Source organism: Crocuta crocuta, unplaced genomic scaffold (assembly GCF_008692635.1).
Source record: "Crocuta crocuta isolate KB4526 unplaced genomic scaffold, BGI_CrCroc_1.0 scaffold348, whole genome shotgun sequence".
Classification (NCBI taxonomy): Eukaryota; Metazoa; Chordata; class Mammalia; order Carnivora; family Hyaenidae; genus Crocuta; species Crocuta crocuta.
In genome coordinates this window covers 7,324,067-7,344,779 of record NW_027529573.1, presented here as the reverse complement: position 1 = coordinate 7,344,779, position 20,713 = coordinate 7,324,067, and the positions used below count along the sequence as shown (strand labels likewise).

The following is a 20,713-nucleotide window of genomic DNA, read 5'->3' as shown; positions in this document are numbered from 1 at the left end:
GAGAGAGAGAGAGAGAGAGAGAGAGAGAGAGCGAGAGAGAGAGAGAGCGAGAGAGAGAGAGAGCGAGAGAGAGAGAGAGAGCGAGAGAGAGAGAGAGAGCGAGAGAGAGAGAGAGAGCGAGAGAGAGAGAGCGAGAGAGAGAGAGAGAGCGAGAGAGAGAGAGCGAGAGAGAGAGAGCGAGAGAGAGAGAGCGAGAGAGAGAGCGAGAGAATATGAATCCTAAGCAGGCTCCACGCTCAGTCTGGAGCTCGACTTGGTGCTCCATCCCACAGCCTTGGGATCGTGACCTGAGCCAAAATCGAGAATTAGATGTTCAACAAAGTTGAGTTAAATACTAGTCGTGTTTCATTTCAACCTTATCACCACTTTGTTATTATGTTATAGTTGTATTTTATAGTTGAGAAAAATGAGGCTTACAGAGGTAAAGTACCCTGCTCAGCAGGGAAGAACAAGAGTCAGGAGGTAAACCCTGAGCTGCTGAAATCCATAGCCCAAGATCCTGACCGTTATATGATGCTAAAACTTAAAACCTATAGAATAATCAAAAGTCCCAGATACTTTAGAGAGGTCATTAAAAACCGGAGCGTAAGAGTGCTTCTTACTTCCTTCTGCTCACCCAGTGTTGTCTTGCTGTCTTCCAGGTGCCACCGTCTCCTGAGTCATTCTTCCCTGATCAAATTACCCTGTTGCCTGTACCCTCTAACCTTCAGAACTTAAGTTACTAGCAGTGAGGTTGATAAACTCCTCTCAGCCCAAGGCAGCTGCATTTTAAAAGGATTCCATGACATTTCAGCATGAAAGAGGGACATGACTACAAACATGTTCTGGGACATCCAGACCTTTCACACTCTTCTCAAATCAAGCTTTGAAGGTGGCCATGAAATCTACCCAGATGTCCATGTCTATGAAAGTCCATCATTCTCTTCAGGTCGAATCCCTCTCTCTTAATATAAGCTCCTTCTGACTTGCCTCTCAGATTCCAGGCAAGGGTATCATCTTGTCTCTTCCTGAATTATAAAACCCCATCTGTAACATAGGAGGCATATTCTGTAGAAACCTACAAATTCTGTACAAGATAGGCACATATATGTTAATGCTGTTTGTATGCTGACCTTATCCGTGTAGATAAGTGAGTAAATCTTCAGACTGAGACCATAGCACCCTTCACTCCCCCTGAGTGTTCTAGAGAGCAACAGCTGGTGTAGAATTTGTGGCATCATCTCTTTATGGTTTCATATGGATACATGACTGTAGTGACTAGACATGCCATAAATTCCCTTTTAATAGTAAATAAGTTCATTTTATTCTCAAATTTACAATGATGTAGCAATATTAACATGAGGAGCAAGCGCTTTATAAACCTCCGAATTGCTATTCTACTTTATTTCAATAGTGTGCTCTTCTTAAAACACCACTGTGATACCTGGAGCTGTAAAAATTAATGAAATGATAAAGTGTTTTGGGGGTTGAATGCACTGAATATGCACTGGTGTTTGGAGTTGAACAGAATTACAAATATTAAAAAATGTAATTTGATTTCCCGGACTAGAAAAGAAGAAACTGTTCTCGTCTTTCTGATGCACCTCATATCACTTTGGAATTAAATGCCTAAATACTTTATTAGCAGAGGTTTTTAATGTTTAATTAAAGCTCAGCCTTCCAGGCATTTTGGCTTTTCTTGTAAATGTTCTGACAAGTCTATGGGATTTTTGAGATGGAAATACTTGGGGGTAGTGATGTCTATACAAAACCAAGTTTCAGAGCTTTAAACTGTGTGGAGCCTGGAGCTTTGAACGTTTGGAGCTTTGAACTGTGTGGGTTTTTGTTTTGTTTTCTTGTTTGGTGACTGAAAACATCGTTCATTTTAAATAATCACAGTATATTTTTGTGGGGACTTTAAGCATTTGTGATTTTTGTCAGTTTTAACTCTGCCATTGCCATCTCTGAAATATCTGCTTCTGGCCAACTGTGGCTGTTATTAAAAGGTTAGCTAGTGGATGCCAATGGTACAAATGTGGTTCAAGGAGCAAGTTACTTTTTTTTTTTTTAATTTAAAGTTTATTTTTATTTCTTTTTAAGAGAGAGGGCAAGCAGGGGAGGGGCACCAAGAGAGGGAGACAGAATTCCAAGCAGACTCCATGCTGTCAGCACAGAACCTGATACAGAACTGGAACTCCTGAACCATCAGATCATGACCTGAAGTGAAGAGTTGGATGCTTAATGGACTGAGCTACCCAGGCACTACCAAGGAGCAAGTTACTTTCTTAAGAGAATCTGTATCAGTTCCCCTTGCTGGATTCTTATCTCTCATCTTGTGGGTGATACTGTTGTTTGTTTCACCTGTTTACACAGTGGGCCTCCAGAGCAGCAAAATATCATAATCTCTGAACATCCTGAAAATTAGGCCAATCAGGCAATCAGAAGAGAAGTGTTGTAAGATGGATATCCTAACTCTCTATGATGCATTGACTGATTCCCTCCCAGGAGTACTGATTGTTCCTTTCTCTGAACTCCTAAGGCTGTTGTAGTCAGCAGCACACAATTTAGTGATGGCTGCTAAGCTTCCTTCTTTTCCTCCATATAACTGGTTTTTGAGACATTAAGTCAAAGATAGAACATTTGGCTCAGTCTTTTCAGCTTTTGCTTCCCCAAATCCAGTTCTCAGAAGGTATAGAAGAGGGTTTTCTTTCATAAGAGATGGTTGGGGAATTTAGTATGCTTAGCTAAAGCAAGGAGCAATGCCACTTTTACTCATGACCTAGTCCCTTTTAGAAATCCCAAAGCAATCTAAATAGCCCAACAACTAACCATAAATGATGTGTTTTGTTGTTTTCTAAGATTCCATTATGGCAGATGACCCCTGTTAGCCTCAGCTAACTTGTCAACAATTCAAGAGCAGAGAAAGCAGAAGCCACAACCAGCCTGTTGTGTAACATAACAACATAAATGTTACCTGCTTGACTGACTCCAGCAGCTTTCAGACTTTTTATTAAATTTAAACATATCTCTCAACATCTCTTGGGTTGCAGCCTAGTAATGGTAATCAATTAACAATCTATTGTCTATTTTTTAACTCCTATTAATCTTTTTCTTTTTAAAATTTTTTAACATTTTTATTTACTTTTGAGAGACAGAAAGACAGAGCATGAACAAGGGAGGGGCAGAGAGAGAGGGAGACACAGAATCCGAAGCAGGCTCCAGGCTCTGAGGTGTCAGCACAGAGCCTGTCGTAGGGCTCGAACCCATGAACCGTGTGATCATGACCTGAGCCAAAGTCAGCCACTTAACCAACTGAGCTACTCAGGCACCCTACATTTATCTTTTTCAAATGTCTAAAAATTACTAGTCTACCATTCCCTATGTGCCCCACCCCCTTGAAAGGATTATCATGATAAATTGGTTTAAAAAGCAAAGTGTTGGGAAATCTTGTGATTTGAAAAATAGGACACTTTTTATTTTATCTGAGTTAACTACAGAGCTGTATTTAAAGAACAGGTGAAGTAAGTAATCCAGTACTTAATATGTACATCCAGTAGTCTTGGACTATTACTGGAATATGAGCTGGCATTTCAAGCTATAATAATGATTGGGAGCTGCCTTAGAGACCAAAACTTTGTGTTTGGTGCCATAGTTGTAGAATATTAAAACTATGTTCAGAGTCACCATGATGCCAGTGGTCCAGTGAGAAGCAGAAAGGCAAGCTTAAGGAAAATAGAAATTTGTATGGAGTCTATGGCCAATTTAAGATCTGTAAACCTGCCTGCCTTTGGAAATAGGGAAATCCTGCGCATCATGTTGGAAATAGTTTCAGAGTGTTTCAGAATACAATACAAGGTAAATAAAATTCTGATTTTAAGCGGACTTAAACAGCAGGAACACATTGTAGCATGGGGGATGCCAGACTTCAGGATTTATGGATCAGAAAATTAAGGAGAATAATCAAAGGACTATCAGGGGTTGCTGGCTTATTTTTTTTCTAGTTGTTATTAGCACTGTTCCCCCTAATTAGATTCTACCAGGCAATGAGATTCCCATATTAGATCTAAGCCATAATAGTTTATTTAAATAAAGGATGAAGACACGTTTCAAAATATACACACATAAAAGTTCATTATCACCATGTAGAAGTTACTGGTTGGCCTCTCCTTCACTCAGGAGCCTAGTTTTTCTCAGCCCTAAGGCTCCCTGATTGTTGTTCCATACAGCCACATGCCAAACTCTTCAGCTTCTGTCCACTGCTGTGCAAAAGTGTGATCACAAGTCTCACGTACCAGGCAAGGATGATAGAGAGGAAACAAAACCATCTGAAATCCTCATTTTGTAAAATGAAGGTTGTTTGACAGCAGAAATGGCAAGAATTCACTTGAAGATGAAAAGAATTATAAATTAAATACACACATCTTTTTGGAAAATTCACACCATCTTGATTTATTTTTTAATGCTACCATGAACAGGGGGCTCTGAATTCTGGACTCAAACAGTGGACCAAAATATAGGAATCCTTGTTTAGTACCATAGTGTTGGTAAATATCTGCTAGAAGGTGGTATGAACTTTGTCTAGCCAGATTCAAGAGGTAACTCAGCTTTATCTTTGAAAGTGTCTTTATGATGTATTCCAAATAATATATGCAATAAAAAAGCATCAAAAACTATTCTTTAATTCAGTACACATGTATTGAGCACCAATTCTATGTCACATACATAATGGGGTTCTTGGAATATAAAATAGACTAGAATACAAATATAATAAATATAAATAAAAATGTAGAGTGGAGACAATATGACAAGAAATGGAGAAGCTGTCATTCTTGTTTTGCCTCCAAGAAGCCTCATACCTCTGGGCATTTAGTATTCTATAAATGGGTACAGGAAGGTATATTTGTCTTTCAAACAGACTTACTTGGAAAACTGAGTAAAATGGTGAAGATTATCTGAAGAATCCAAGGTAAACAATAAAATATAAGAAACTGATAATGTTTGGAAATTCCGTCTGTGGTTTCTCAGAGTACATATTCTCACTACAATAGACTTAAAGTGTTCTTCCTTAAAAGCTTCAAAATGGGATTCTTAATGCTAATAATTTATTGACGTAATCTTTGAAAGTATTCCTAGTATCACCTCTATCTGTCTCCTTTTGCGGGTAAGAAAACGGCCCTCCAAATGTGAAGTGACTATATAACTAGTTAGTGGTTAAGCCTCCTGACCTCCAGTTCCATGCTCTTCACACTGTCTGGCTAAGCTTTCTTTTGCATTCAGAACTCCACATATGTGTGTTGCATTTTAATCTCCAGTGGCATGAAGGCATGATACGGAGGCAGCCTGGTTTCGGAGAGCAGAGGTGACAGGACACAAAAGGGCAGGTGGCCACAAGGCTCAGGGGATTCTCACTCTGCTAATCACTTGTTCTACCTGCCCTGCTGCCCCTCGCCCTGGTGGCTGTTCTCTTCTCCTTTGCCCTTTCTAATCCCCATCCTCTTGTTCTTTTGGCACCAGACTGATGGGACTGACCAGGGTTTTGATGGTAGCTTTGTGTGCTGTTGACCGTGGCCAATCAATCTGACCTTGTATTGCCGCCTCTCACTCCTTGAGAAGAAGGAATAACACAGATGGAAATGTTTGACCAGAGAGCTTAAATGCAGTGCAGCTGTTTTGGCTGGCATAGTATTTTTAAAAAATCAAAACTGAATGCCTTTATATTAGGCCCATATATTCTAATTTGTTGTACATTCTATCATTGCCTACTGAATTAGATAAGCCTTTCCTATGTGTTTCTCAGGCCTGCCTGCCCCCTGAAAGTCCTTGAGTGGGCTACTGGTGGACTAGCATTTTTCTGACAGAATATGACAGGCAGATATGGATTACTTTGGGTAGAGCTCCTCCATTACAACTTCCTGTGAGTCCCCTTTAAATCCTAAGTGTACTGTAGCGTCTCTCTCACTGGCAAGAGTTTAGTGCTTCTGTGGCCAAAATCATAGTGTTCCACACTCCGTGATGAGTATTAGGGGGCTCAAGTGAGAATGTAGGTCACAGGAGCTGTTCACAGAGGAAAATGGATCAAAGCAACCTAGTTAAAATACATTATTGTGTATGCTTGAGACTCTTGAAGCAATAATTTGCTATTAGCACCCTACTTCTCTGGCCTAAATGTCTAATGTAGCATAATAACTGGTAATATTTGAGAAATCACTGAAAAGTGTCCTTATTTGTGGCAGGAGTCCCCTGGAAAAGAGGACTCTAGAGAAGGGATAAGGTCATGCAACAGCACAGTTCCCCTTTGCCCCGACATGATATTCACCTAAATTCTCTTCAATCCAGGTTGCCAACTTGGCCTGCTCCATTTCCAACAATGAGGAAGGGGTGAAATTAGTCCGGATGGCAGCCACCCAGATTGACAGCCTGTGTCCCCAGGTAAGCCTCATCTATTTTGTTTCAGAAGCCCATTGGTGGCCTGATGCTCAGGGTCTTCTGTACTCAGGTCCTGTGTCCCTCCCTGCCTTGTCTTGCCATCATTCCTGGGCTGTTTCAAGGTCCACCTTTCTCAAAAAGAACTTCTAATTGTTCCGGTATTCAGAATTACTGTGGTAATTACTGGCTTTTCACTCATATTGACTGTGCCCGGTTTATTTTGGGCTGTTATTTAAATGTTCCATATCTATTTACCTTTTCTTGGCTAAATGACAACTTTGCTCATGTAGAACAAGAGTTAGATGTCTACCCTTCTGAGCTGAGTAAATAGGACTTGTCCAGTAAACACTTCTTGAAACCTGAGGCCAATTACTATGGCTTAAGAAAAGAAAAAAGAAACACAAACAAAAACTAATGGGAGCTAATAGCATATTTTATCTTTGATGTTTCTGATTGTCTTCTGAACACTGAGAACCCACTTCTCTGGAGAAGCTATAGGGTCCAGGATTTCAGTGTGATCTCTGATCTTCTTGTGTCTTTCTTGAATAGCATAGTCAGCATGTTTCTGGATTGTTTCTAACAAATAGGTCATCAATGCTGCTCTCACACTGGCTGCCCGACCACAGAGCAAAGTTGCTCAAGACAACATGGATGTCTTCAAAGACCAGTGGGAGAAGCAAGTCCGAGTGTTGACAGAGGCCGTGGATGACATCACCTCAGTGGATGACTTCCTTTCTGTCTCAGGTAATCACAAATAGGCCCCTTTCAACGCAGGTGGAGAACAGGATTAGGAATGTCTTGCAAATGTCCTGGGCCTCTGTTTCAAGTGCTCTTCTTGGCCCTTTAAGCTTTCACTCATCTCTACAAGTGTGATTGTAACACCCTCTAGGAAATTTTTCTTTTGTGTACACATAATTTCAAAACAAGGAATCAAAGCATTGGGGAGTGGGGAACACAACTTTTTGATAAAGAGACCAGCAACCTGAAGAGATTATTTAAGGAGACATGGGTTTCTTTTTAGTTCCTAGAGTTTTTAAAGCAGATTAGCCTTGAGTACATCTGAATCACCCATCCTAAAAAAGGGTATGGGATGTGAGTTTTGTTGGTTCTCAAGGTTTATATTTAAAAATAAAAAAGTCAGCTAGCCCAGTTTAGCTGTGTTTAAGGGGGTCATTTTTCCAATAAGTGAAGTTACATTTCCAAATACATTTGTCCACACACATTTGGCACTGTTCACCTAGAAGAGTCTCTGTGGGATGCGTGGGGGAGGGGGTTGCTGGAAACATCAGCCTCCTTTGTAAGGCATTGAAAATAATCAAGTGATTTTTGAAAATTCAAATTGACCAGATGTTGACTCTACCCACCGGTACATCCGGCCATGACAAGGGCCTGCCTGTCCTTGGCCAACTGAGGCCTAAGAGGGAAGGGGTCACAACATTGCTGGTGGGATACAGGCAGAAAGGGCTTCTGACTGCAGCAGTGTAGAAGAAATTTGGCAGGGGGAGGCTTATTATATTTGGAAATATTGTCTAGGTGTAGTCTTTGCTTTTCATGAAGAAACAGACAATAAATTCCCACTGATGGCTTGTGTTTGAAGCTTATGTCTGAGAGCAGCAGAGCCCAATCTGTAGATCTGTTGGATAATCAAATACCCATCTTTGGAACCATTGAAAGCAAGAGAAGAAAGCTGGGAAACACAAGTGAATACCTGTTCAGTGTCTAGAATTTGCCTGACACTCTGCTGTTTGCTTTAGTTCTCCCCAAAAATCTGCAAGATAGATCTTAGTATTCCAGGTTATTGAGAAAACTAAGCCACTGAGGGGGGTAGGTAACTGGGAAGAGAGGGTATGAAAATCCAGATTATCCTCTTTTCAGAAGCTACATAGTTCTTAGTAAGTCAGGATAGCGGGAAGTTAACTTTGACCCTTCCAGCTTTTGCTGTGATTCTCTACTCCCCACCTCTGGTACCCTCATTCCATTCTCTCATCTTTTTTAGAAACCTGTCCTGTTTTTCATTCCCAAGGTTCTTTTTCTGATGACTTTTCAAAGCAGCTATTCATTTAAATATCCCCATATGTAGGGGCTAGCTGATAAAGACCTCAATACATTGCCATTTCTGAGATTGGCTTTGGTGATGGCCGAGTCCTAATAATGTAAAAGATACCTGAAAAACGCATTTCTCATACAATGTGTTAGTAATGCTTTAGTTAGCCATGTTGAATGTTTGTATGGTGTGGAATAAGAGGTTGTCCACCTCTTTCTCGTATCTTGTCAGTGTTTGCCAGGATGACTGTGGTGGCCTCCCTAGACAGGGCAGTCCCTGACTGGACTCAGATCTCACAGCAATCCTGATAGCCCCTGCAAGTGTTATTCTGCATCCCCTTTTGCCTGCAAATGAGTAGAGAATATGCATAGGACTACTTTTGGCAAAAAGGAATCATTTCAGAACTTAAAAACTTCCCAACTTCTCCTTTTCTTTAAATGCATGTACAAAAATTTCCGAGGGTAGGGAAAAGAAAGGTGAGGAGGTCTTATCTTGGACTGTTTCAATAGTGCAAAGCGTTTCTTAATTTTCTTCCACCAGCCCTGCCTCTGCCACCTTTCTCCCTGCCATTCCTTTGTGCATCTCATTATTACCAGCAACAAGAAAAGGGTTTGGCTTCCGCTGATAACACTGTGCAGTGCAACCCCAGTGGTACAAGTGCCGCGGCACGCCATGACAGGAAAATGAACAGGCATTGTCAGGGAGCAAGGCTTGGCAGGGCCTGCTGGAGCATGCCTTTGGAGTTGACAATTGGAGGTAGCAGCTACCTTTCTACAGATGGACTTGACAAATAATGACACAGCCTTCTCTGTCCTGCTGGTAGACCACGGATACAGCCCAATTGTTGGGGAAACTACTTCTCATCTCTTCTCCAAGCTGAAGCCAAAACATTTGCATCAATAAATTGCAAGTCTGGCCCAGGAGATATTTTGGAATGGCATTAATGACATTTTATGTATCAGTTTCTTCTTAAGGGAGTATCTATTCTGACAGGGAACTCTACTTTAAAAACAAGCAAAAAAATCTTTGTTTCTAAAAAACTAGTTTTGTTTTGTTCATGCTACCTGCACCTGTGTGCCTGAGTGCTTAATTTGTCCACGTGAAATGCAACAAGTCTGAGGAACAATGATGCTAGCTATTAACATTACAGGAGCAAAACCAATTTTCAGATGTGGCCCGGGCTCATAAAAAAAAGTGAAATGGCTGTGTTAGAACATTTAAGATTTTCCCCACTGGGTAAAAACTACAATTTTTAATAGTGTTTTAAAATGAGTGTGTTGGCATTAACCATGTGACACTTTAATTCTTGGGTTTTGCTCACAAAGTACCAGGCATCTAAGATCTGAAGAAGAGATTAACTCAATCCCCTAACGTACAAGAGTTTTGTTCTGTTGTTTGCCTTTTCCTGTTTTCCTTTTGACTCCAGGGTCTTAAGTTTGTGTGAATTTTTAAAAGGAAACTGTGAACTTTGGTTTTGAATTAGAATCTATATCCTCAAGCTTTATAATAATCAAATAGTTTGGTCATCAGTGATTTTTATAACAAAACTGCATCTTTTCTGAAATGGTATGGCTGCAAAAATTCAATTTTATCACAAAATATATTGCAGTCAAGTGTTTTATGATATGTTTGAAAGCCATGCTTCATATACGGATATAACATCCAAAGTACCTGAGTGGTTTTTCCCAGCAATGGAGCCCTCCCTGGAATACCTATACTTTTTATTATTACTTTCTCTACTGTATTCTTTTCTAGTTGGGACAGCATTCCTGACTTTACTTCTTGAACTCTTTCTGTTGAAAATACTTTAGAATAAAAATACATAAAATGATTTCCTGTTAATAGACATGTTTATTTAGTGTTTTTTCTTTGGTTACCTGCTGTGTATAAGGCACTGTCAGGAATGCAAAAATGAATCAAGTGTGGATTTGGCCTTCAAATAATTCACTGTAATTCTTGATAGATCCTAGACCAGAGTGCTTCCAAACTGGTGGGCCCTCAGACCTGAGAGGGGTTTGGGGGTGGGGATAGGGAAAGATGAGGAGAAAAGTTATTATAAGGGGTCTGGGAATACATAGATGACATGTCTGTGGAAACAGGTACTATTCGTTTTGAAATACATTGTTGGTACTGAGCTTAATAGAATACAAATCTATTTTAAAACATTCCAAAGTCATAGCCATCTGTGTATACCATCCACTAAGAGAACTACTATTATTAAGAAACTGTGATTCATTTATCCCTGAAAGGGGTACCCCTAATTGGAAAATGCTGAGCAAACTATCTTAGTATTTCAAAAAAAATTAAGAAAAACTAGTCAAGTTGTAAAATTAGTAAAAATTAATACTTAATTCACACAGCATGATAACGAAACTGACCATTGAACAAAATAGTTGATGATGTGCCTAATTAAAACAATACTTGTGTCATGGATTTTCAGCTTCTGCTAGCCTCCTTCAAATATGTATCATTTATATCTACTAAAGTATATTATTTTTCTTGTATCTTTTTAAAAATAGTTTATTGTCAAGTTGGTTTCCATATAACAGCCAGTTCTCATCCCAACAAGTGCCCTCCCCCATGCCCATCACCCCCCTTGCCCTCTCCCACACCCCCATCAGCCTTCATTTGTTCTTAGCATTCAAGAGGCTCTCATGGTTTGCCTCCCTCCCTCTCCCCCACTATTTTCCCCCTTCTGCTCTTGTGTCTTAATTAAATGAATTGCACATTTCTAGTTGGGGAAGCAGGTTTTAAAGGAAGAAAAAAACTATTTCATTTTAAGATATTAGATCATGAGTGGGCTTCTTAGAATTAAAAAAACATTATCAACTCCAGAGAAACTATTAGGATATAATAAGCATATTCCATCTCTGTCCTGAATGCATTTAGAACAGAAATAGAATCTCAAATTCCATGTTGAAAGTACGCATGGAAAAGCAGTAGCTATGCCTATACTTCCACTTTGTTGTTCAAAGAAAGTAGTAGATAGATGCATGTCTTGACATGCAGACCTCCCAGTTGCTTACTTTTGGGGACCAGGGCATATTTGAATTCTCTGGAGAGATCCAGCAGGGTGACGAGGGGCAGTGAGAGAGGCCTTTTAAAATCAAATTTTTGTGTTTGAAATTCTGTACCAGTTTGTATTTGAGTAAACCTTTCGCGCAAGTGTCCTTTTAAATGAGTTTGCATGCCACAATCCAGGATTTCAGAAAGGGGTGGTTTGCAAAAGTTCCTTAACCAAACCAAAAACTTCGTAAACTCTAAATTTTCACAAGAATTTCTGTTTTACTCAGGAAAATATCAGCATTCGGAAAGTACTACTTTTTGTGAGTTGAAAAAATCTGAATATTAAAATTGTCTCATTTTTCCCTATTCTAGTTTCTATTTGAAATTAGGGAAGCAGAGAATATAGAAATTAGAAATCTGTAATGGTTCAAATGAGGAAATTCTATTGTAGGTGGTCAAATCAGAGGTTCCGCGATACAGAGTAAGTTGTGCTTGGCAAGTTTCTGCCGAGGGTCCTGACAGAACACTTAGTCCTTCTGCCTGACTGGCTTCAGGAAAGTAAGAGATCCATGGTGGAGACTGGTGTTGCAATACCTTACCCTCTTTCCCTCTTGAGGAACTTTTAATTTTAGAGCTAGCCCTAGAAACTTCTCAATGAAGTAATGATTTATTTTAATCCTTTATTAACTATTAAACTTAGCAGTTATAATTTTTTAAAGTTACCAGATTACTTTAGACTATTTCTCGCTTATTCTCTTTATTTATAGTGAGTGTGTGTATGTGTGAGTGTATTTTCAGCTTAATTTCTTTTCTTTCCACAGAGCACTAAATGTTTAAACATTTCCTTAGAATTGTGTTTCCAAAGAATGTTTAAGGGGCATAATTACATATCTCTCTTAGGACATGTGAAATACAAAATTCCATACTTGTAAAACCATAAGGGACCAGATTGCATGTGTTCTCTATGCTACTAGAGAATCAAACTCTCCTGCCTGCCTGCCTGCCTGGATTCTTCTACTTTGGGCAATAAGGGACAGCGATTACTGACTTTGACTCTAATCTGACGAAACTGGCCACAATACCAGATGTTATTTTAGTTACGGAGAATATTGTGATCCTCTTCACCCGGTCAATTTTTCTGTTGTATATACCTGTGCATGACATGACCTTAAAGGACTGATTAGGTGACATTTGTTCATTATAGAGTTTCCCTTAAATGTCTCCTAAATAAAAACATGATGAAATATGCAGGCACCTAGAGCTTGATTCTAGTCGTGTTTGGAAATGTTTCTGCGTGATCAGGTTGACTTCATGTTCACTGCCACAACCACTACTAAAATGCAGTAAGTCTCAAATATTATAAAAGATGCTCAAAGTGTGGTGTTCAAAGTATGGTCCCCAAACTCACAGCATTAGAATCCCCTGGGAACTTGGTAGAAATGCAATTTCTTGGGCCCTACTCCAGACTTATGGAATCAGAATCTCTCGTAGGAGTGGCACCTTCACACTCTGTATGATGCTGTGAGCCCTTTAGCTAGTGCTCAAGTTTGAGAGCTGCTACTATAATTATAAACTATATTCTTTAAATGTTATTTCAGTGTTATAAAGGTATGTTTTAGATTTATAAGGTGATGGCTCATGATAGTTGATGAATCTCTCTTAGATTGCTTACTAAGTGTGTGAGTGGCATAAAATCATATAAATGTGTATGTGTGTGTGTTTTTCTTCCCCCCAGAGAATCACATCTTGGAGGATGTGAACAAGTGTGTGATAGCCCTCCAGGAAGGGGACGTAGACACTCTGGACCGGACTGCAGGGGCCATTAGGGGCCGGGCAGCTCGAGTTATACACATCATCAATGCTGAGATGGAGAACTATGAAGCTGGTGTTTATACTGAGAAGGTTCTGGAAGCTACAAAATTGCTCTCTGAAACAGGTAAACACGGATATTAGATTCAACCAAAATGTCAATGCCATGATTAATTTCCATATTTGCATAAATTTTTTCATTGTGTGTTATAGGCTTCTGTGCTCCTATATTACACATGATAACAGGAATACTCTTGGTTTCTTGAATTTGAATAACTTTAGCAGAATAACAATTTTATTGTTATTTTATTGTATATATACATATATATATGCACTGCAATATAAGTGATATGTATATTATATATTATCACTTTATAGTTTTCACCTATAGTCTCATTTGATTCTCACAAGGACCTTATGAAGTAGGCAGAGAGATTTTTATTATCTCCAATTAAAAATGTGAAAGTGGAGGTTGAAATGAGTTAGATTGGAAAGGTCACAAATCTAGAAAACAGCCGAGATGTGATGGGAACTTAGAATCTTGAACTTGAAACCATTTCTCTGTCTATTTCTTGAGAAGATTGGCCCTTGAGGAAGGACCGTGAACAACCAGAAAAAAAGTTTTAAAGGGTCTAGGTAGCGTTTGGATATGAAGTTATCTAAGGGGATGGGGCAGCTAAAAACTGGTCATACCTTGAATATATGCCTTGACCCTCTAGGAGAGCCTTCCATGTACTCTTCTAGGGCACATTCTGGCCCTGGGGAAGCACTGCTTTCGTAAGACATGGTTACTTATGCGAGCCTGTCATAGCTCCCTGGTGCTTTGGGATGGAGAAAAAAAAAAGACTGACTTTTACTAAATTATCAGAACAACCCATAGCTTTGAATGGTTGTACCAAAGGCTAGCCTATTTTTAGTATTTTTGCTCTTGACTAGTGTTCCTGAGTTTCAGACCCTTTCTCAAGTACCTAATGCTGTATTTGTCTATATATTGGGGGGATGTGGTAAGAAAATTTAGAGAAACCGAGATGACAGAGGGAAAGAAAAAGGAAATTTATGTTTATATTGGATGGGGTTATGAATAGGTAATGAGTTGAGTCTTATGTATGCACAGAAGGACCTTTCCTCCAACTTCAATAGGGGCCTTTCCTGTTGTATAGTTGGACTGTGGAACCTATTAGGATTAAAAAAATAATAAATGGGTTTCTGAAAGGTCAAATAAAGCAGTGTATCAAGTTCTACATGATACAGCATGTTAGTCGAAATAGCTTTCTTTCTATAGGGAAAAGGTTATTTACAAAGACTTCTATAGATATTTGTTAGTCTGAAATAGCAAGGAAAAACAGCAGATAAACAGAGACATTGCTTGTTCTCTTTGAAATATAACCAGAAAGGGAATAGTGTAACATCACATAATAAAAAAAACATCCAGGGATTGTTGCTCTTGAGAATCATGGCAGATTTAGAAATAATAACAATAATGATAATAAGATATACCTGCATTTTAATTAGCTGAATTTGAGCACTGTTTTCTTTCAAATAGTTTTGTCCTTTGCATTCCATAGAGGAGTGGCACAAAGCAAGCCACACACTTTCTTTCCTCACTTGGAAAAATCACAAATGGGCATTTTACTCTCCAATAGAAGAACTCTTTTCTTCACCCATTAGGGGACCCTCTCACATTTCTGTGACTCAGTTTCTGGCCCATTCACTCTATTCTGTTACAAAGTCTTGGCTTCACATGGTCTGTCAGGCACAGAGCAGTACTCCCTTGGGTCTGACACTAGGAAGAACAGCAGAGAAGGGTTGAAGACATGAAGACAGGACTCTGAGCACACTTCCGCTTCTGACTGGTCAAAACGCTCATTGTAAAGGATGAAAGGCACAGAGCATATTGCCAATTTACATGTGACTTTGTGCACACCAAGAACTCAGGCATTGTTCAAGAGACATTCTAGGGTTGTTTTCTCATTGTCTTTTGTGCTGCTTTAATGAACAGAAGATATGATGCCCATGGGTCAAAATCTGCTTAAAGGCAAGGGTAGCATGCTTAGTTGATTGAAATATTTTTACATAATTTTCACTCGGATTCTTGAAATGCAAATTACTTTCTGGTTGATTTTTTTTTTTTTTCGAACAACAAAATCAGTGAAATATGAAACATAGCAATCCATTCAGGATTGTTGTTGCTCATCAAGAGTTTGCTCTTATTTGTTAACTGTCAGAGCTTTTGAAACTTCTTCCAACCCTTCCTTGCAGTGACTGAATACTCTAGGGACTTAACTAAAGATAACTTCCTGATTCTGATGTCCACATCCAGTTCTTAATGGAACAGAGGAGATGCACAAAACATTTAGATTCTTTATATTTTGCAAAAACTATTAATGATAACTAGAAAAGTCATCAGGTAGAAGATATTGAAATAGCTTCTACACAACTGTAGTTGAAAATACAGGAATATGTGTTAAGGAAAAGTAGATGTTGGTGGGCTAAGAATTAGAATCTACAATTTATACACATCATTTTTCTGCTTTCTTCAGTTTTCTTTCTTAAACAGAACTGATATTATTTCTTTAGGAGTAACTAGAGAGATTGTCAAATAAATGCAAGCAAAAGCTTGAGCTGTTAACTCACTGATGTTAATGAGAATTATTAGGACTATACTAGACACTTGGAGTTTAGGGAAGACCATAGAAGCAGTTCTGTGATAATGGTTGTGCAGTTTTGTTGACTTAGTCCTCTTGTCAGTGTCTGGCTGTGCTGGGGAGTCCTATGTCCTCAAAATAAAAACTGCTACACATATCGTTAATGCCCAGATTTCTACCTTTGAGCTAATACTTTGTTTCTGATTTTTTAAACAATTAATGCCACATTGAATGGTTCACTATTTTCTTTTGAGCTTATCAAACTTGGCCCTGAGAGTACATTTTATTTGAGGAGAGATCACAGGGGCAGTGGGCAAGGAGGGAAACTTGCCAAAAGGAAGGATAAGGAGAAAGAAAAGGAGTCCAGAACATGGATGACAAAATACCATGTTTCCTTCTGTCTGCCACAACCTACCCGGTTCTACCCATTCTTACATCTGAGTTGTTTTCTTCAAGCCCTTAAGGCAGATGTTCTCAATTTCTGTACTACTGACAATTTAGGTAATTATTTCTTGAGGGGGAGTGGCTGTCTTGTGCTACCTAGTACAAGATACCTAGCACCCCTGGCCTTTACCCACGAGATGCTTAGAGGACCTCTTTTCTTCCCCATTCCAAACTATAACAACTAAAAGATCTCTAGAAAGTGCCAGATGTCCTTGGAGGGTGGACAAAATAAACTCCATTGAGGATAAATGCTCTAAGGGAGAGAAATATCCCAAAATAGGGACACATTTAAACAAGGCAAAGTGGAGCCTATGTACTGTGGCCATAAGGTAAGAGAAGTGAAGGGGATGGGGTAAGAGAGGAATTACATATAGATTACAAAGAAGAATCTAAAAAAGAGCTGAACACCCAAAGTCTTGAGAAGATCGGACTTTGCTGCTAATGGGGTTTGCAACATAGGCCAGCCCCTGTTGAGACATGTAAATGTTGCCAGGGAACGCCTCTGTAAAAAGACCCATTTTACGACCTGACTGCCTTCTCTGAGTGGCTACAAATTGAAAAGGATCCAAAGAGTCATATAACAGTCTGTGGTTGATTTTCCACAAATTACTTTCTCAGTAAAGAGAGTGTTTTATTGAAGAATGCTTTTTGTGTTGTTATAAATGCCGAGTTAAATTTGAGAAAATAATTTTGTGGATTATATGTATGCTAAAATCCTAGAGCAACATTATATAAAAATTTTTCTATTTTTCATAAAAACTATCTAGGGTGATGAAAATACAAACCTGATCTACATCAGACCCATTAAGTACTTACATAACATATTTGATGGGCTCTTCAATAAAATCTGAGTTAGAACAAATTGCCAACAACTTGGTAGTAAGTGCATGCACGGTTGACCAGACCCATCTTAAGAGATCTCATTTACCAAGTCAGATTGCTGCAGGAGGTTGAGGGGAAGTTAAAGTACATCCAGTGATAGCATATTTAGATATATAGAGAGTAATTCATCTTCACTGAATGGATTATATTGAAATTTCCCTTTTATAAGTTTGATTGTTAATATAAGCTTGTGGCAATGTGAATGTGATTGGATTAAGAGATCTTTGATATTCTCCCAGCAGTCCCCTCTTTAGAGGACACAAATTAAAAAATAGGGGGAGAAAAAAGAGGAAATAGGAAAAAAAGGTATTTTAAATGAAGACTTCATGTTAGTGGGCACTCCATATATGAAGATTAAAATTCCAATATTTTGGAAACATGTGGTCCAAACAGATGGTATAGTTTTCTTTCTTTCTTTTTTAAAATTTTTATTTATTTTGAGAAAGAGAAAGAGAGCGAGCGAGCGAGTGCATGCACGAGTGGAGGAGGGGCAAAGAGAGAGAATCCCAAACAGTCTCTATGCCATCTGGATCTCCTGAACTGGGAGGTCTTGACCCCAGCCAAAACCAAGAGTCAGATGCTCAACTGACTAAACCACCAGGTGCCCCTCTTTCTTTTTTTATTAAGACTATTTCTTTTAGAATAGTTTAATGTTCACAGCAAAATTGAGGGGAAACTACAGAGATTTCCCATAACTGTTGACGCCATATCACGTATCAGCTCCTCTATGATCAAGATGCCTTATCAGAGAAGTACTTCTGTTACAATTGAAGAACATGCATTGATGCATCATAAGGGCCCAATGACCATAGTTTATAGTACCGTTCACTCATGTTGTACTTTCTTTGGGTTGAGACTAATGTTTAATGCCATGTATCCATTACTATGGTATCGTACAATATATTTCGTGGCCCTAGAAATCCTCTGTACTCTACCTATTTATCCCTCCCCCCCTCCTACCCCTGGAACCACTGATGTCTTTACTGCTTCCATAGTTTGCCATTTCCAAATACATGACATTCTTCTGGATCTTTGGAATCTTCTGGTATGTTGCCTTTTACATTGTCTTCCTTCACTAGGTAGAGATGGTATACTTTTGACTTCTAGGCTTTTTGAATGTAAAGTTTTCATAAGAACAAAGAAGAACTTTTTACACCATTTCTATATATTTTGCCCCCAAAATTTAAGAGGATCAGCAAATAGAGTACCAAAATTGGAACCGTAACAAAGGGTAACACTGTGTCAGTACAATGTAGTAAAGCAGATCCAGAATAGGAATCAGAAGAACTCAATTCTTTGACTTCTACCAACTAAATATAACCTTAAACTAGTTAATGCCTCTGGGCCACAGCTTCTCCTGTATTGCCTGGTGTTTTTTCATCCCAGGATGGTTAATATTGTTGATTTGGGAATAAATTTATTGTTGTTTACTGGCATTCTGGTGACTGCACCCAACATGGACAATTTTTGCCCATGAATCAGCTCTTTGAACCCTCTGCTTTACCCAGACATGTATAGTCATTATTTTCCAGGCAAAACATATCCATGCTTCTTTCACTCTCCTTCCTGTGATACTCTCCATTTCTTCCTCTGCCTCTGCATCTGTGTACTGAACTTCTACTTTAAGACATGGCTCATTCTCAGTTGAAAAGAACAGGAACTGTATTAGTCTTTTGACGTTTTGTGTGTCATCTTCAGTATCTGCTTCAGTGACCCCCAGCTAGATTGTCGCTTCCTAGAGGCAGGTGTTTCTATAACTACCTAGGGCCTACAGCAGTGTTATCACATAATTAGCATTTAATTTACATGCATTGATTAAATGAATATAAAAAGTTAGGACCTTATGTTTCATTAATCTTAAGTAAAGATTATGTCCACTAGCAGCTTCTGGCTTACAGCTCAGGATTTGGGATAAATGGAGACTTCTTTTCCTCTTACTTTGTATATAGTAAAGGAGACCAATCAGCTTGGCCAATGGGTGTATGCTTACTCTATTTGGATTGACTCTGTTGCTAATGGGATTAGGTTTTATGATTGGACAGGTCTGGGTGACTTGCCTATCCCAATAGCTGGCTGTGTGGAATGGGGTGTAGACAGAGGTAAAATCAATATCAGAAGGAGGTGGAAGAGCCAGTTTATAAGAAGACAAAATATTAGATATTATGGATAGGAAAGGCCATTACAGTCTAAGTCACTTCTCCATGACTGACTTTGAAATTAGATTATGAAAGTAATGAATTTCAACAGAAGCTGTAATGACAAAGATTGTTCACCCTAGACATCCTAATATCCTTTAAATGTATTTTAATATAAACCTGACTATTGGTATAAAGTATCTTATTTCTCTCTGAAAGTTCAAAATGATTAAGATATGGAGGAAATCTCTTACTTATTTGGTGGTTGTGGCAATCGTGGTGGTGGGAAGTCAGAAGTTATCAGAGGACTAAGAAGGAAATCTCATCTACTCAATAGCCCTTCAATAGGCAATGTATAGTTTATCTCAATGCCTTTTCTATATGACTGAAATCTACGTGCTCTCAATATATTAGGGACTTGGCTGATGTGTTTTTAACATCTATATTTACTTTCTCCTGAAAGCAAATGCAAAGTTTCTTGTTCAGAGGATACACACTAGTTTCCCATGCTTCATTCTCCCACTTAAAGCAATGTGATGAGGGCAAATGAATTCTGCACATTCAGGGGAGGTGCTATAGTAGAGGAACCACAAAATTATGCATTTGGGAATTTATATAGGAACTGTGTTCAGTAGCTTTCTTCCCCTCATGAGACAAGGAGAAAAGCCTTTGCCCTTAAATGTTAATAAATTCCCTTCATGAAAGGTTCCCTATTTGTTATAACCCTTTGGGGATATAAATGAATGTTTCCTGGTTTTATCTCCCTTTGAAATGTAAACACAAATTTCTGGGAAGATAAACATGTAAATCTCTCTCCAGGTTCTTTCACTATTTTAGGACTGCTAGTGAGTCATTCTTTGAACCAAGTTACCAGTCATTGTAGCTCAGAAACCCTGGCCATGCAGAAACATGAAAATATCTACCCTATATGGCTTGTACATAAATAATGTGTTCTAGTAAAATTCAGACTTGTCCATCTCTCTTAGCATGAGGGGCTAAAGTCATAGGAGAGGCTACAACTTGAGAAAGTAGATACAATTTTAGACTGACAATAAACCTCTAATGTGAAAGTGGAAATGGGCTAGGGTGGGTGTAGAAAGGCTAATGATCACACATTCATGTGTCATAAGTTTGGAGCAACATAGTGGAACAAATAGCACTTGTCTAGTGCCTGTCTGTCAAAGTAAAATAAAAAAGAAAGATATTCATTTAATTCTGTATGAATCGCATTATGGGTTCAGAATACTGGGGACCACACATAGCATAGTATTTATTTGTCACTTCAAGGGCATCAATGATCAATGTCCTCCATAAGTGGGATAGCAGAAGGGCCTGCATATTTT

At 38.8% G+C, this 20,713-nt stretch overlaps 1 protein-coding gene across 4 annotated transcripts in view; it reads left to right on the top strand.

The window, feature by feature from the left end:
• Nucleotides 1–20,713, top strand: part of CTNNA2 (catenin alpha 2) — a 957,624-nt gene that overhangs the window by 840,226 nt on the left and 96,685 nt on the right. For all 4 annotated transcript variants that reach the window (XM_077761685.1, XM_077761684.1, XM_077761683.1 and 1 more), the window contains exons 9-11: nt 6,316–6,408; nt 6,993–7,149; nt 13,191–13,391. In XM_077761685.1, coding sequence (XP_077617811.1) covers nt 6,316–6,408; nt 6,993–7,149; nt 13,191–13,391 — 451 coding nt within the window. The remainder of the gene's footprint in view (nt 1–6,315; nt 6,409–6,992; nt 7,150–13,190; nt 13,392–20,713) is intronic.